This window comes from Gekko japonicus, unplaced genomic scaffold (assembly GCF_001447785.1).
Source record: "Gekko japonicus isolate JY-2015 unplaced genomic scaffold, Gekko_japonicus_V1.1 scaffold1602, whole genome shotgun sequence".
Taxonomy (NCBI): domain Eukaryota; kingdom Metazoa; phylum Chordata; class Lepidosauria; order Squamata; family Gekkonidae; genus Gekko; species Gekko japonicus.
In genome coordinates, this window is record NW_015172053.1 from 84,234 (window position 1) to 102,084 (window position 17,851).

General features: G+C 40.0%; 1 protein-coding gene across 2 annotated transcripts in view; it reads left to right on the top strand.

The window, feature by feature from the left end:
• Positions 1-17,851, top strand: part of OSBPL1A (oxysterol binding protein like 1A) — a 117,219-nt gene that overhangs the window by 55,303 nt on the left and 44,065 nt on the right. For both annotated transcript variants that reach the window (XM_015420745.1, XM_015420746.1), the window contains exons 16-17: positions 6,587-6,749; positions 12,365-12,521. In XM_015420745.1, coding sequence (XP_015276231.1) covers positions 6,587-6,749; positions 12,365-12,521 — 320 coding nt within the window. The remainder of the gene's footprint in view (positions 1-6,586; positions 6,750-12,364; positions 12,522-17,851) is intronic.

Below are 17,851 nucleotides of genomic sequence, written 5' to 3' on the forward strand. Positions count from 1 at the left end.
ATGCCTGCTGCTGGCCAAGACAGACACCAGGGGTGGATTGCTACCTTCCAACCCTGTGTGGGGTCTTCTCAAGGGCATCTTGCTGGCCATGGTTGGACATGATGCTGGAAAGGATTAATTTTTTGGACTAATTTGTTCTTGCAAGACTGTCTCACTTTACTGGTGGATTCTTTACCTTCAGTGTGGGATATCATGCATACCCTATCTTATGTGCCCAGTCAGACCTAATAAATGAATGTGTGCAATGCATACATAAGTCACAGTATTTATATATAATGCAACAGATTTGCATTTGTCATATATTATAGTGTACGTTTTCAGGAAGCAAGCTCTCTATATGAAAGTGATCAGTGTAGAAAAATTACCATGTGAAGAGGCCTTGTAATTCAGCATATGGATCTGGAATATACAGAATAACAATCTTACTATGACATATTTGGTTTACTGATTAAAATATTTATGTCACTTTTCCTGCCATCAACAGCAATGTGTATCTGATGTTTATCTAGTTAGCCTCTGTGTGGGTCATGACATGAATGCTGCGTTGCAGGGTCACCCACCCACAGAGTATGGAAAAATATAAATGAACCTAAAGAAAAGGACACTCCCCCCCCCAATCTCTACAGTCTGATAAGGACTAAAAATGCTTCAGGATCACAGAATGTTGAGGGCAGCTGAGCACAGGCTATAAAACAAGCTAGTGGGGAGGGAAAATCAATTTGCTCAGGACCCCAAGAGCTTAGAAAATCTGGGCAAAAGGGGATTTCCAAATTGTTCTTGTGGGTCACCAGCATATACTGTTCTAAATGTGAGATCTTTGCCCTGTGGATAATTTTCTTGCTTAAAAAACAGTGTAAAGTGCAGCTGCACATTAATACACTGTGCAAACAATTTGTTTTCAAATATTTTACATAGTTATGTTCTAAAGTTTCATCTCCTTTCTTTCTTGAATGTTGGTTTCAGCAGATTTCTTTCTTCCACTGTTTTCTTTTAACATGTTCTAAACAACATGTGTTGTAGGACAGAGTCTAGTGTTTACAGTACACTGGAAGGCCTTGCAAGAGTTATTCCAAGCTTGTATAGAGAGCTCTCAAGTGCAGTAAGAACTTTCTAGCTTATCTGGGCTATTCTGTAGAGTAGACTGCAATAAAACTTTGAGAGCATGAAACTCATCCCGAATTTTGTGGATTGTTTTTATTAGGTCAATTTACTGTGGTCCCCAGATGTTGTATATCAGCTGTAAAGCAACTTGAATGTTGTGTGCTTGCAAGAACATCTCTTTTATAATAGCACACAGGAATAAGAGGAATAGGAGCACACCGTTTCTAGCTTTTGGCTACTAAAGTTCCTTTTCTAATTGATCCCCCCCCTCAAAAAAAAAAACATGTCAGCATAATTTCTAGAACAAGACTGTGGTTTTTCTCTGTTCTTCTGTGGGTTGAGAAATTGAACATTGCTGAACAGAAACACAGGCAGTGATTACAGAAAGGGGCAGGCATTGGATTCCTTCACTTAGATTCAGGTGGGTAGCCGTGTTGGTCTGAAGCAGTAGAACAAAGTCTGAGTCCAGTGGCACCTTTAAGACCAACAAAGTTTTATTCAAGGTATGAGCTTTTGTGTGCCCTCACACTTCCTCATTGTATTCGAGTAAGTGTGCATGCACATGAAAACTCATACCTTGAATAAAACTTTGTTGGTCTTAAAGGTGCCACTGGACTCAGACTTTGTTCTGTCCTCTCTCTTAGGGTCAGGTCACACGGACATTTAGTGCGGGCTTCGCTGCTGATGCCTCGTGCTTTACAGTTTCCTGTTCATATTGGCAAACCAGCCTCCCGCACCGAAGCGGGCTGAGTCCCGCGGTTTCCGCTGTTTTTATCCGCGTTTCCTGACACCCGTTGGAACAGGTGTTTTCCCGATATCTCGCGCTTTGTATCCGTGGTTTTGGTATCTGGACAGCAATCCGCCGTGACCGCGCTACCCTCCCACCCTCCCTTTTTTGTGTGTGTTTCCGGTTTAAGTTATGCGCATGTGCAAACAGGCACTAGCTTTTATTTTGGACTTTTTTAGTTTGTATGTACGCCGAAGTGCATGGGAAGACAAGCGCATGCACAGGTTGTTTTTTTAAAAAGCGCCACCGCGGGGACGGCGTACTGTGTGATCAGTACTTCGCGCGAGTGAAGCGGAAGACAGAGGGACCGTCTGACCACCTCCAAGCGATATAAAATGTTGCGGATAAAAGAACTGCGGGAAAACTAGCGCGGTAAGAGGTTTGTGTGACTGCGGCCTTAGTTATACATTCTCCCACACTTTCATTAAGGTTGAACAGGAAGTTGCCTGCCTTCTTTTCTCTAGTGGAGTTAATAGCTGGGGGTGGGTTGGGAAGGCAGTTTGTATCTAGAGAAACTGCCCGTGCCATTGCTGTCACCTGTTTGCTGGCAGATTTGGTTGTTTGGTTTAGATAAGGGGGAGTCAATAAGGACATCATCCTATGCACAAGTGACCAGAAAGGACTGTACTGGTAAGCCTGTCTTCCCCAAGTGTTGTCTAAACCAGTCGCAATTCTAGCTAACTGGCTTGAGAAGGAGGGCTTGGATTTGAGTCTATATAAGTAACAGTGGCTTTTGTTTGCTTGCTATTCTGCTATTTCGAGGACTGCAAGTTCTAGGTACTGAGCAAACACTTACTGTCATAATAATGGATAAATCTGATGCTTCCAAATATTACCAGCTCTTATTATCATAAGTAAGCCATATAGAGAAGTTAACAGTATTAGAGAACGGACTATTGCTTGAATTTGTATCCCTGCTGTTTTAACTCTTGCAAATATTTTGAACTCTATGAGACGCAAAAGGGAAACGTGGCTGGTAGAAAACAGATTTAGGGCCTGATCAGAGTAAATAGCAGTATTTATTTTTGCCATGTGATCACATACTTGGATACATAGCCATATCTTCAGCCCAAGTGGCTTTAAGAAGGAGATCCATAATCACCAAAATGGTTGTGAGGACTGTATTTATGAGTTCACACCAGAGATTTCTTCAGTAATCACATGTCAAAGTAAGTGTGTGAAGAAAAAGTGCTCTTCTTTGTGTGAGCAGTTCCTTGGTAAATGACTATGCTAGATTTGATGAGAACACATTTTAAATGAAAATCCATCTTTATTTATGGTCAAAACTGGGCTGCTCAGCCAGTATTTGAGTGAGAGGGGAATAGTTTCGATGCGATCCAATGAAATGCTTTTATTACGATAAGTGCCCAGCACCATTCGTTCAAAGAGCGGTTTTTAATCCTGAAATTCAAAATGGGCTGTCAAGAATGAATTCAGAACCAGTTTTAATTAAGAATTGCAGCCTCCCCTATAAAAGAAAAAGAAGTAGCTGCTGCTACACCATTCAAATCTGTAGTCTCCTGAGTGGTTTTCACTTTTAAAAATAGCAGTTCAGAAGCAATAGTCTGAATTCATTCTTCCATGGCTTTAGAAAACTGTTAAAGTATTTAAATATTTATAATTGACTGCAACAGCACAATGACTCTACTCCAATTCCCTCCTGTACTTATTCTCAGGAAACCCTGGTTTCCAGTTCTGGTTTGGGGCCAAACTATGGCTTGCTGTGAAGTGCTGGAGGGAATCAAAGTATGAAGGGGAGGAGGGAGATGCAGACTCAGGGCTTATTCCTGTAACTTCCATCCACAACTTGAGCTAATGCTGTCATCTGTTCGGGTAAAGTATGTAAATATTCATGCTAATAAATTTGAAGTATAAAATCTACCTATTCTGTTCAGTTGATTCCCCCCCCCCTTTATAATTTAAGTAGAAATCATAGTCCTTAAAAGGTCTCTTGTATTCCCAAGACACCCGCTTTAAGTGTTACTTTCTTACTGCATCCTAATGCACTTATGTCAGAATTAACAGTGTTCTTGGATGCAAGTAGCACATTCCAGGGTTGTTTCAGGTCAAGTTTAAGCTGATAATTAAGTCTGGGGGGAAATATTGGTGCTGCAAAACCCCGATGTGTGGCTTGACTCTAGTCTTGTTCACAAGTTGCAGTGAACACACATAACACTCCTGTCCTCTACAGATGACCTGTCTGCACAGGGAGGGAGATCAGGCGTGAGAGTGCTAGGTTCTTTTCCTATCATCTCCTAGAAGTCAGTAGTCAGTATTGCTGAATTTATTTGAATTGTAGCTATTCTGTATTAATTAATTAAAACTATTTCCATTATGAGGTTAAACATTCAATTAAATGCTTGTTTCTTTTCTTCATTCTGGCTTTCTTTGAAGAAAACTGATAATAAAGTAACTGTAATTTTTTCTTTGGAATCTCAGGTCAGGACAGGGCAAAGTAGGCAAACACAGCACACAGCAGGTAGAGAAGAGCACTCAATAATGTGCAGTGGGTTGGAATGCTGAGGTGGTGATCCTAGGTATGCGAACTGGATTTTACAGGTATGCAAGAATGCCCCTGCTTTCATTTGCTGATGTTAAGAGGGTATGTAAATAATGTCCTCTATAGAAACAGCTTGATCCCAAGATACCCTCGTGTGGAAAGAAAGCACTTCCACTCATGGGGGGGGGGGTATGATCCCCTCAGATTTCCTACCATAGTTGCAGCTTCCCATGCTGCAACCAGCACTGTTCCTAAGGATCCTCCTGACCCTCAGGAACAGCTTTTCAAGACTGTAAGAGACAGGTAAAGATTTGTGGGGGGAGCAGTCATTGCCTAGTTGTTCCTTGTCTCTCATATTGGGAAACTTCTGATCATCCAGCCTGTAGCTACCTTTCCACTCATTACATAGTTATATCTTTTTAAAAGACGTGAGGCAACTATGAAATGAATGGATTAAAATGCAAATTTAGACTAGCTCCTCTAGTGTAAGGGTAAAAGAGAGTAAATCTGCATAGGATAAAGAAGTGGATCACTTACTGGATGTCAAGGGCCATAAAGTGCAGAATGAAGTATGCAGGACTGTGGGGCTTCCCCACCCCATGAAAACAAGAGTCTCCATGATGATATTTAGGTGAAAATCCTAAGTATTACTTATGTGGTTTAGTAATTAATAAGTAGGTCACTTTCATCATATTAATAATTTTTTACCTTGGTTCCCCCCCCCCCCGAACATTGAACAGCAAACTTTAATTTGATATGTATGATTGGTTGTGAATTGAGAAGTATAGAATTCAGTATGGCTATGTTACATTTAATTATTTGGCCACCTTCTATAGTTGGGGAGGTCACCTTCACACTGCAGTATTCCCATAACTATAGAGCTGGTTAACCTTCTTGACTTGGTTCTTATTTTGTGAAGACTACACTTGTTCACTCAGTGCCTAAGTTTTTAGAAATCAAGTGCCAGGCTAAGACTGTTGCTTTGCCTGGCTTTTTTGGCTAGCAGTGTTATAACATTATTGGTTTTAATTGGTTGCTGATATTGACAATTCTAATATTTTAGATTATTTCTGTGCCTATTATAGTTGATGTTTTTGTTGTTGTTTTTTAAGCTGAGTGCTCATCTGTTTTAATTGCTTTGTGTACTATGCTGGTGGATGTTTTAAAGACAGCGTCATTTTGAATTTTATTTGGGGATTTACCTTCAGTGGTATAAATCCACAAGGGAATGATATAAAACTCACTATTTGAAATGTGTATATTATTTCTGTAACAATGAAGATTTTTTTTTAAATTGGCATTTCAAAGAATGAGTGTACTTTTAACATCTTGTTGAAATGTGACAATGGTAGTGTCAGAGCTTGTTTCTGCAGGATTTTGGATTATTAATTCTACTCAAACCATTGCTTTTTGTAGGCTGCTAGTCTTCAGGCATCAGAAATATTAGTGAAAATTGTTGTGCTTTAAAAGAAGGATACTTTTGTGTTACAAGAAGGGCATGTAGTATCATTGTAGCCTTTTCTATGCTGTTGAAAATATAAATGTATGCTCTATTATGTTATCAGATTGGACATAATAGAAGTGGGTTCCAGGGTTAATTTAGGGACAGACAACAGGAGAGCTGGTGCCATCTGGAAAACTAGCTGATCCAGAGTTAAACTTTTCCCCACATGTTTGTTTTTGAGTAAGGATTGCTAAAGAGGCCGTGGTTGATATTTACTGACCCATAGATGTGGCACAACATTTCATGTGTTTAAGGCTCCTAGAATTAAAAGTCAGGTTGGTTTGCCATACTCCTAAAAAGCATTTAATTTAGGAGGTTGTAATGCAAATTGTGCTAGCACAAATATGTTAGTGTTTAAGTTGATGCTGGATTCTCACATGAACCTTACTTGTGCTGTGGTCTCAAGTTCGTATTGGCCATCTTATGAATTATACAAATGTGGTATTAACTGTATCGTAAGCTTACACTGCCTTTAAATAAAATAATTTTATAATGCTGTATGCTTTTTCAACATTTTAAAATGCAGAGACAAAACTATGAAGTAGGAGGGAAAACTTGCTTGGGCGTTCGTTATCCACTTCTAAGAGCTTGTTGACATAATTCAGTTGCAAACTGGAGCCTATCCTTGAAGTAGCTTTGAGGCTCACTTTCTTGAGAGATACGAGATTTTATTCACACAGGCTTCTACTTATAGGTGAGGAATCTGAAACTGGAGCACGAGCAAGAGAAAAACAAGATCTTATCTGAAGCACTGGAAACATTAGCCACCGAGCACCATGAACTGGAGCAGTCACTAGTCAAAGGATCACCACCTCTGAGCATCCTTAGTGAGGAACAATTCTATGATGCTGTTTCAGGTGAGTATGTATGACAATGAAAGCCAAGTCTATGGTCGGATGCGACTTTTAAAAAGAAAGTCCAGGAACAGTCTTGTTCAGTTTTGTAGCATCAAAACACAGGAATTTCAAGCACAAGTCCCTATCCCATGAAAGTTGCTAACTACATTTTGAGGGGGGGGGGGGTTGAGTAAAAAATGGTGAAGAATGAGGATGGTAGATTGCAAACTTTGTCTGGGTATGAACACTGACCCTTCTAAGCCTAGTGACTTCAAGGATTGCATAGTAAAAGGTAGCTCAAAAGCTGGGTCTGTAGCCTAGGGCTCCATTTCAAGAGCAACAAGTGCAACTTGTCTTAATTAGTAAAGGCTGGAGGTTTGTACTGTGTAAAGAATAAGTATGTGAACATTGGTTTATATTGTGGACTGCCTAATAACTTCCAAGAGCCATTTTTATTCTTGGGTTGCTGCTGTTTCCTTGTGCTGTCTCTCTCTTTGTCATCTATTAAGTGCAGATGGGGACACACACTATTGTCAGTTAAGCACAATTTGGATAAAGTGTCAGACAAAGGCAAAAATGTAGCAGGAGCAGGTTCTGGATGACTTACAGTAATATACAAGCATCCAGTGTATAAAAGCTGTTTAAAGCATAACAGGCAGAGTTGCTGGATTGTGTTACTAAACTGAAGTAGATTAGGTTAAATGGCACTTGTGTGTATCAGGGGGAAATATTCTGCAACAGGCTGGATATTCAAAGACGTCTTGCCAGTGAAACAGTTCACCTGGCTAGGGTTTTACGTTTTACACTTGGGAAGTAGTGATCTGGAGTCTGAGCCTGTAAACAAGGAACTAAGCCTCTTGTTGTTATCCAAATAATTGATTAGAGTGGAAAATAAATATCTGCTCTCTTTTTTAGCATTGCGTGGATGACAGGGGTGGGGCTCATATTTGTAGATTTGTTTAGTAGAAAGAAGGTGTGAACGGGGTTCCCCTTTTAGAGGCTTTTCTGTGTTAATGTTTGAGATGTTTTTTGCTCCCATATATCATAAAGCAGTATTTCCAGAGATCAAGACATGGTGGTTTGTTCAGATCCAGCTAACAAACCTGCTGTGTGTCTTTAGGCTGATCCTCTGTGAGACCGCCTTATGAAGGAGGCTGTATTTGGAATGGCAGCCTCCAGGTTTGTTTGTAATTTCCTTTCTCAGTATGCCAAATGCTATTCTATACAACTTAAAAGACCAAAAAAGTGCTTCTGGGATGTCCCACCTGTATCAAAAGGTATCATTTGGATTCTGTGGCAAGCCATAGTTTATCAGTATAGGAATGAGTGTGCATTAATAGTTTGCCTTGTCCCTTCATGTACAGCAATTTAAATGAGATCCTTCCACAGCAAACTAATTTATTGTTATGTCTAAACTGGCAAAACATGGTTTGTGCTTTTCCTGCAAACCAGGATTCCAGATCCTCATTTATTGCCACAGTTTTGTCAGTTCGGACAGAAAAGTGTAGTTTGACATGAAAACAGAACTGTATGCAAGGGATGCAAAAAACATATGAGCTCATAGTAACTCATTATGGTTTGCTGTTCCATCTGAAACAAACATAAAGGTTTTATGATGTGTAAATATAAACCAGAAAACCTAAATAAATGCATTACCCTGGAGGCCATTCTTTTTTTAAAAAATAAAGAAACCAAAATAGGATGGGGGGGGGAGGATTGCTTAACCATACAATCCTAATCAGAGTTACACCCTTCTAAATTTGTTGGAGTCAGTAGGTTTAGAAGGGTGTAACTCTGTTTAGGATTGCACTGTAAGCCTTCCATATTATATCTGCATGCATCATGAGACAGTGATGTGCACAGCTGCATCTTCAGATACATCCCAGCCTGCCCTGATAAAGCATGCATGGCACTTTAAATTTAATTATAACCTTTTTGCAGAATGAGAAGATGGAGTCTTGAGTCCTTATTGCTGCTATTTGCAGAGAAATCTAGTTCTGTATATTTTTAAGTAAAATGCTGAAATGCTGCATCTAACACTGTGGAATAGTAATGCTATGACTCAGGCTTATTAAACTTGCTTGGGCCAAACAGAATAACTGCATAACAGCTTCCTTTTGATTAAAAAAAAATTGGATTACGACACCAGAATAATAATTATGGATTAATGAAAAGCAGACCTTTTTATGCAAGCAATGGCTTTCACTTGTGTATGTTAACACTTGAAATTCTTCAGGTCTGTGAGCTACAGCAAGGGTCCCCGACCTTTCTGACCTTGTGGGCACCTTTGGAATTCTGACACAGGCTGCTGGTGTAATCACAAAATAACTGAAGTCCAAGTGCAGAGGAGAAGAGGGGTAATTTTAAAAAATGTACTTGGAAAAAGGAATGAGAGCGAATAAAACCAACACTGCAGTGACAGCTGCTGCTTAAACAGCATTATTTGAATCTCTACAGGCAATCAGATCTCCAGCTGCCAATCAGAAGTCCTACTGGGCAACAGTCTCACCTTGTCCCCATCCACTTTCTAAAAACTCTTGGTGGGTGCCAAAAAAGGTGTCAGCGGGCGCGATAGTGCCCACAGGCACTATGTTGGGAGCCCCTAAGATAAAGTTATAGTTAATATAATTGAGTGTGTAGGCAACAACTCCCTTGAGCCAGTTTATATACTTTGATTTAATGGCTTGACAATTATGAGTTACCTTATTCTTGCTTTTCCCTTCCTTAAATGGATGAGAGTCAACTATTTACAGTCTTTCTTCACAGAGAAGTTGCTACTGACAAATCAAGCTTCTGTCAGTTTGGGATGTCTGTCTGCAAAAAAAAGGGTTTCTGTGGCCTTAAGTTTTGTTGCCTAAACATTTCCCCAAACACCTTCCTATGTTTCAGAATTAACCCATAAATTTTGACCTGCAGAACAGAGTCACTTGTTCAGCTGGCTAAAACCCTTAACCTGCTTATTTTGATTGGTGACATTTGTTTGTAGTATAAGCTGCACACATCATAAGGAAGGCTTGCATGTTCTTCCCACCACCACCTACTTATCTTCTACAGAAGGTGATGGTGGATTTCCATTGTTCAGACAGGAGTGTCTGAAAGTTGACTGAGACTGTCTTGTTGAGGTATGGGGCTAGGTAAGTAGTATCTTACATTGCTCCAAGCCTGAGTAGCATCTGGTGAGGTGAAGGTATTTTATCTCTTGATATTATGCTGTATAGAGTTTGGGGGTCAAAGGCTATGTTCTCATGGGACACAATCATTTACCCTCCCGTCATCTTTGCTTATGGATATTTTAAAGTGTTTCAGGTATTTCATGCTTTAATGAGTCTAGATTTAAGGAAGCACGTTTTTCAATCCTAATAAATCCAAGGGGGTTTGTTTGTTTTTTGTTTTGCTTCAAAGCAGTAGGAGCCTTTAACAAGTTACTATAGGTGGGGAATTAGGGTTAAGAGATCTGCACCTTACTGCTACTACTTAAATTCTTACATCTGATGAAGCAGGCTTTGGATGATGAAAGTTTGTGTCATAATTAATCAGTCTTTTATTGTGCCTCATGGCTCTTCATTGTTTTGGGTGCAGCTGACTAACAGGGCTGCCCCTCTTGAACCATACAGTATACATCCCTAAGCAAATTACTCCTGTCCTGGATGCTACAAACTGTTAGGAATGTGATCAGGCCAATTTCCCCCTTTCCGGCTTTTTCTTTTTCTCCCTCCCCTTTCTTATTCCCCCCAGTTGACATGATTGGTAACCCAGTGATAGAATTCAGGGGGCAGGTACAACTTCTTCAGTGTTGCAAATCTGGAACTAATAGCATCACATCAGTGTGATGCCATAGGATTCTCCCAAAACTCTGTGGGTTGAACCATAGAGTTTTGAGTGCAGGCTCAACATCACTTTGGGCTTTATGCCAGAGTGATGCCAAAGAGCCCCCCCCCCTTCCCCTACTGGCCTGTCAAGCAGCAACAGGGAACAGGGAGGACAAGACCTGCCCCCTAACTGCCATCTACAGTCCATGACTGCTAGAGGACTAAGAACTCACTTAGTCCTTGTTTTCAGTTTACAAACTAATATTTGTTATTGTTTATTTTATTGTTGTTTTTTTTATTTCATTTATACCCCGCCCTCCCCGCATGCGGGCTCAGGGCGGCTTACACGGCACAATAGTGCAATAAAATATAACACATTAAAACAATTTAGGCACACAGGGTGCGATAAAATTATACAATTTAACCACTTAAAACACAGTTCAATCTTACAGGATGCATCGGTAGTTGAAAATACCCACTCGTTATTCTACCTCACTGTGAGGTCAGCAGAAAGGGGGGTGTCGTAGGCCGAGATGTTCCCAGTTGGCAGATCTTGATTATGTCTTTGGGTGGTTTTATTGCTGCTTTATTGACAGATATGGGACTATTAAAAGGTGTGATAGGTTTGTAGTTTTAACAGTGTACTTGGGAGGGAAGGAATGAATATGTGTAGTCTCTCTGACTGAGAACTTTTTACAGTACAGATCTAGGATAGAATAAATTAGAACAGGGCCTATGATTTTAGGTAGTAAGATTCAAGCTTCCTGAATAGCTCCTTCTGAGAGTCACTGGAAGACACAAAAAAGTGTGCAGAAAAATCTTAATTTACCTTACCTTATGGTTGTAAAGATTTTGATTTGTTTGTGAGTGTGTGTATTATACCTGGCACTGAATAGATTTTGTAGTGAGTGTGGCAGAACTGTGGTCCTAGTGCAGTTTACTTCAGAGGTCATCTTGTACTTTCATAATAGCTATGTTACCTGCGTCGTACCAACTGTGTTAGCTTCTTCTATGGATGTATATTTGACTGAGTACTGCAAATGTTTGTTTCTGCCATACATGATCATTCTTCTTTCCATGTACAGTGCTTACTGATAGTATATACAGAGGTCTTTAAACTAGTTACCACTTCTTATACTACCATTGGTATTTAAATCTATAAACATTTGGCCTTAATCATCATTGGGACTATTGAGGATGAATATCTTCTGCTTTAATGCATTCAGTTCATGGTTTTGTCCCATACTGCTGGGACAAATTAGCTTGAAAGAAATGTCTTCTCATATGGGAGTTGCAGGGCACATTTTCTTAGATAACATGACATTTACATCCTGATTTTTCAGCTCAATCCTACACATATTTCAAATCCTGGCTAAAATGGTTACTGTGAGCACTTTTACTGCAAACCATAGTTAAAGGCCAGTTGGATTTCATAATGAAGAGGGGAGGGAATGGAATTAGTGAACATGCTGTCCTGTGAGCCTGTTTCTGATCCTTTAACCATGATAATCTTGTTACTAAATATTACCATGATTAAGGGATTGCATTTTCACTAGCCTTGAGTTGTGGGTGAAAGTATTTTCTTGGTACCCTACCTGTCCTGCCCACATGCACCATTGTCTCCCAAGCCTTAGTGCTAAACAACTTGCTCATTGATGTTCTGCTGGTGACTCAGTCTCCACTAGTACTAAGCTTTCACTGGACAAATGCTGTCATTGGTACAGAAGAGGCTACTTAGGTTTCAGAGCTCTGTGTTGAGAAAGGTGTTCATTAGTCTGTGAAGCACCAGCTTTGAGGTTTGCTCATTGATGTTCACTTGTCCTGTAGATTCGGAATCCGAAAAATCATTGAGTGGATTTGAAACTGTGACAACTTCTTCATTAGAAGACAGTGTGGGTTCCAGTGATACTATAACATCTGACATGACTGAAGAGAAAAGCCGTAAAAGTGGAGAGACTTTGTCAAATGGCATCAAAAAACACAGGTAGGATTTTACTTAGATGTATGGAAGATGTATGGACTTAGTGCATGGACTGTAACCTCTATTACCATGTGAGACAAAATCCATCTGATGTATCCCAGAGATAACTATGGATGTTTGTGCCTTTTCTATTAAGTGTAAGGTCAGAATAGCAGTCCATTGATGTTGACATCCTAGTTTAGTTAACGTTTCTTGTTTAAAAAATTAACTACAACATTGTGATTGCACCATGGTGCAAATTTAGTACATGAATTCTTAAAAGTGCATGTTTTGACTCATTTAAATTTGTGTCATGGAAATCAATACTGGTTTCTTGTTTCTTCATGTTTTTTTAATGTGTGCCTCTTACTGCTTTTTTTAGTTTCCAGTTATTTGATCTCCTTAGCATTATTGTTAATCCTCAGTGCAGCTACCAGTCAGATATTTCAGTATAGATTTCAAATTTAATCAAAAGCATTAATAGCAAAAAGTTGTCTCAATTTGTAGACAAGCTTCCTAAATATCCAGTATCTGTTCTTTAACTTTTTACATTTAAAGGAGGAGAATAGATCCTCAATTACATGTAACAAATACCTCGTTTCTCAAGTTTCAGAGCAGGGACAACTTAATATGTTGCTTCCCAATTTAAACATGGTTTCAGTGTAATCTATAAATGGCATTTGTTGCTCTGCATATTTAGATGGTGACCTCATTCATTGTTGCTAGTAAATGTGGGAGTTTGTAAGACCAGGAGAACTTTAAACAAATTACTTTATCATATATATATTGCGCCAAGCCATGCCACAAGCAATCAGATGTGAGCACATTATGTTCAAAGCAAAATATGGCTACAGCTGCTTACATGTGCACATTGCATGTGCTTGTAAAGTGTGCCAATGCTTCAGCAATAATTGTGGTTGGGCTGAAAATGTTTAGGTACCATCAGATTTTTAAATGAACAAGCTTTCAGAATTTTCCCAGCACTGCTTGTTAGTTAATCAAATTGGTTATTTTTCTTACTCTGGCTCCCTCCCAACCTTCTTATATTAAAGGGGATGGTCCAATAATATAGGTGGTCTGCTTCAAGCAATATTGAGAGAAGAATTATTAGGATCTCCTGTCAAATGATGGCAGTACTTTTCATGCTAGGAAGTCACAATGCACTCAGGATAGTTTTAAGCAGAGGAAACAAACAGAAATTTGGCAGGTTTCCACAAGCCGTGTTGTAAAACTATATTGCCAAAATAGTAAACAAGAGGTGACTAGAGCCTCCAAACTCTTATTTGTTCCCCTGGTCCCCTGGTATTTCAGTGCTTTCCACTACTGATGTCTCTCATTAGGCTTTTTGATCACCAGCTCTTCCTGTCTCCGGCCTTGCCCATTTACTTTCAGTCCTGTATTCATCTTTTATATTCAGTGATGTATGCAAAGTTCTAGTTTGGCTGATTTTTAAAAATGGATTTTTTAATGGTAGCATTCTTAAACATAACAGTGACACACTTTTGAAAAATGTATGCATGTATTATTTTCTAGCTCACATATCTCTGTGAACTATATTGCAATATCTGACCTGTTAGCTGGCACCTTAGTGACACTTTTGGACTTGGTGTCTGCAGATATATTGATGCACACTGTCAGTCCTCTGTGGGAAAACCAGTCTAAATTCTGCCATGGAGCGAACTGTCTCCTGGGATGTAGCTGTTCAGTGTTGTCTTGGGATTGTTAGACACTGTTTGCTTATCTTGTCACAGAGCTGTGGTGCAGTTGTAACAAATGTATATGGACCATGTTATGGCCATTGTTTGTGACTGAGGATTTTTTAAATGTTGGGGCTTGTTTTTAATATAATGTGTATGTGGGGATCCGCATACATTTTGTGTATATATGTAGTACCTTTCTTAACTGGTATAACTCTACAACATCCTCTTATGGTGAAAGTTGTGAATAAAATATCTGTTGCTATACCATTTGAACTTCAGTTATATTCATATTGCGTACCAAAAAAGATGACCAGTCAAGGCTTGGGTTTGCATATGACTTTCCTAAAGAACATCTCAGGAGCAGTCTGTTTGGGGGTGAAATGGGAGTGTGATCTGACGTTTTATGTTTGCTGATGGGTATACATGCTTCAGATCCAGACTTAGCACTGTATTAAGCTCTGTAGGATGATGACTAAGGAGGGGAATGTATGCAGTATATATTGTGGGACCTATCACTGTATCACTATGTTTTTTCAAAGCCAAAATCAGAAACTAGCTAAAGATTCGCAATGAGATCTTGGAGGAACTTCAGATATTTTTTTGAGTGCATTCTCTCTGCTGCTTGTTGCATAATTCTCAGTGCAGTCCTAACCAGACTCTTCTAAACTTGCAGAGTTAGAAGGATATGACATTGCATTGTATCATACTGCAAATTAATTAATTTGGCACATAATCATGCTGAAATTAGTTAGTATCTGGAGTAAACAACCTGAGTAGGCAATCAGGATTGATAATAACACTAGCATCAGTGACTTTAGATAACTTGTTTAAAACTGTAAAGAGAACTTCCAAAGATGGCTGTTAGACCCTTATTAACTGGAGGGATATCAGTGTGTGTGTCTTATACACTAGGTATGCTCAATTAATTACTCTCAGCATCCCACAATTAAGGATACATCAATCTCCAGCTTTGACATATTTATTTCCTTCACTGTTCCCCCCCCCAGTATTAAACCCAAACACATGGTAACCATATACACTAAGCTTATTATCCCTGCTTGATCCTTGATCTTCATTATGATGTATGATAATTTACTGCTCACCCTCTACCTAATTTGGTAATTTACATTTTTATTTCTGTCTCTGTCTTGACAACAGTCAGCCCTTCCTGGCAACTAAACCCCCTCACCCTCTCTCTTCCTATATGTAATGGTTGAGGAAATTCTGTTTCACTGTATCTTAAGAAGTGTGCTTGCACACAAAAGCTTATACCTTGAATAAAATTTTGTTTGTCTTAAAGGTGGACTCAAATTTTGTTCTGCTGCTTCAGACCAACATTGCTACCAAATCTAGGTATGCCAATGTTAGCTTGTATACTACGAGACACCAATAGGAAGCATGCAGATTTTCCTTGCATTCTTTCCCCATCCTGTACTCCCTTTTGATTTCCAGAAAGATTATTCCTGGGGTCACAAGACCCACAAGGACTATGCATAGCAAGAGTTCTGTGAGAGGAGCTGCCCTGGCAGAAGAACAGTGAGATGAAGGGGGCAAATTGCCTCTCATTGCTTTTCTGTCAGTGAAGCTGTACTTGTGGGGGGGAGAGAGATTTAACTCCCCTTCCTCTCCTCACTTCAGCCCCCAACCTGTGTGGACGTTTGTCCTTGTGGGTCTCACCACCCTGGTAATCATGTTTCTGGGGGGTCAAAGGGGGGAAAGGAAACATGGGGAAAGCCAGCTCTTCTTTTTTATTCTTCATAGGGTGCACGCCATTTTCATCACTTCTGTTCTTCTAATGTTGTGAGCTGGTGCTATTCCATGCTATTGAACACTTCCAGAAGATTGCTTGCTTGCCTTTGCTTAAACAGCATTCATCTGCTTAACAAATTATGAATGGAGGAATAGGGGTGTCCCTCCTTCCCACACCTTTAACCTCTCCATTAACTTATGTATATGTAGGGCTACATTCACCATGAAATGATTGACAGTCATTCCGTTTATTCCTGCTCTCTGCAGCAGGAGGGAGGGGGAGTCAAGTATGGGGAACTCCTCAACGGGTATTAATTGACTCTGGCTTTGGGGATCAGTCACGTTTGTGCAGTGGTTTAGAGTCTGATGTATTGTCTTACCTACTTGAAATCATGATCAGCTTAAGTTTCATAGAATACTTGGAGGGAAGGGTTTGTTGTATGAAAGTCTGTTGGACTTTCTATTGTAACTTAAAGAAGAAGAGGAGGAGATTGGATTTATACCCCACCCTTCACTTGGAGTCTTAGAGCAGCTTACAAGCTCCTTTCCCTTCCGCTCCCCACAACAGATACCCTGTGAGGTAGGTGGGGCTGAGAGAGCTCTGACAGAAGCTGCTCTTTCAAGACAAAACTATAGCTTGCCCAAGGTCATCCAGCAGCTACAAGTGGAGGAGTGGGGAATCAAACCCGGTTCTCCCAGATTAGAGTCCGCGCACTTAACTACTACACCAAACTGGCTCTCTGGATGAAAATAAAATGGTTGTTGGAAGTTCTGACTACACAGAGTGTCACAATCCTAAAACTGGTCCTGGATGGGAAAGGAGTGGTATGATATTCCATTGCCCAGGTAATGAGTGGGATGCCTGACCATAGGATTAGTATAAATTCCTATGGATGGGCTGAAGAAAAAGCTTATACTCAGGGCTTTTTTTGTAGAAAAAGCCCAGCAGGAACTCATTAGCATAATAGGCCACACCCAACAGCAGAAACACATTAGCATATTAGGTCACACCCCTGACAGAGCAGCTCATTAGCCTATTAGGTCACACCCCCACATTACCAGAAGTGTGGTCATTCAGCCACACCCATTTTTTGCTTCTTATTCTGTTTACCTTGTTTGTTGTCAAAACCCAGGGCTTTTTTTGTAGCAGGAACCTTTTGCATGTTAGGCCACACACCCCTAATGTAGCCAGTCCTAATGAGTTTCTGTTGTTGGGTGTGGCCTATTATGCTAATGAGTTCCTGCTGGGTGTGGCCAACTTGGGAGCCAGCCGGAACTCCGTTCCTGTGCGTTCCTGCCCAAAAATAGCCCTGCTTATACTCACCTAGTGGGCAGTCAGCTAACAGACCTCAACCATATGAACACTGAAATGTAATAATTTAAGAATGTCCTTGTGCCCATTTCAGACTTAAACACCAGTTGGTAAAGGGGATGGAATAAGCTAACTTCATATATTATTAATGTATTTAATTTCTAAGCCTCTTTTTGACTTGTAGCACATCCAAAGAATCTTGCCAACAAACCATGCAGAATACAGTAACTTATTTTTAAAGGGTTAATAAAATACAAGCTCTAACCTGGATGGCACAGGCTAGCCCAATTTTGTCAACTCTCATGATCTGAGCAGAGCCAGCCTTGGATAGTACTTGGATGGGAGACCAACAAGGAAGTCCAAGGTTGCTCTGCAGATGTAGGCAATGGCAATGTAGGCAATGTTTGTCTCTTGCCTTGAAAACCCTACAGGGTCGCTATAACTCAGCTGTGACTTGACAGCACTTTCCACCGCCAATAAAATGCAAACAGCTTGAAACTGTAGGTGTAACTATCAAATGCTATGTGAAGAATTGTGTGTTCTCTTTTATCGGAGGTTGCCCTGGCCTGCTAATATTCATTTATTAGGATAGT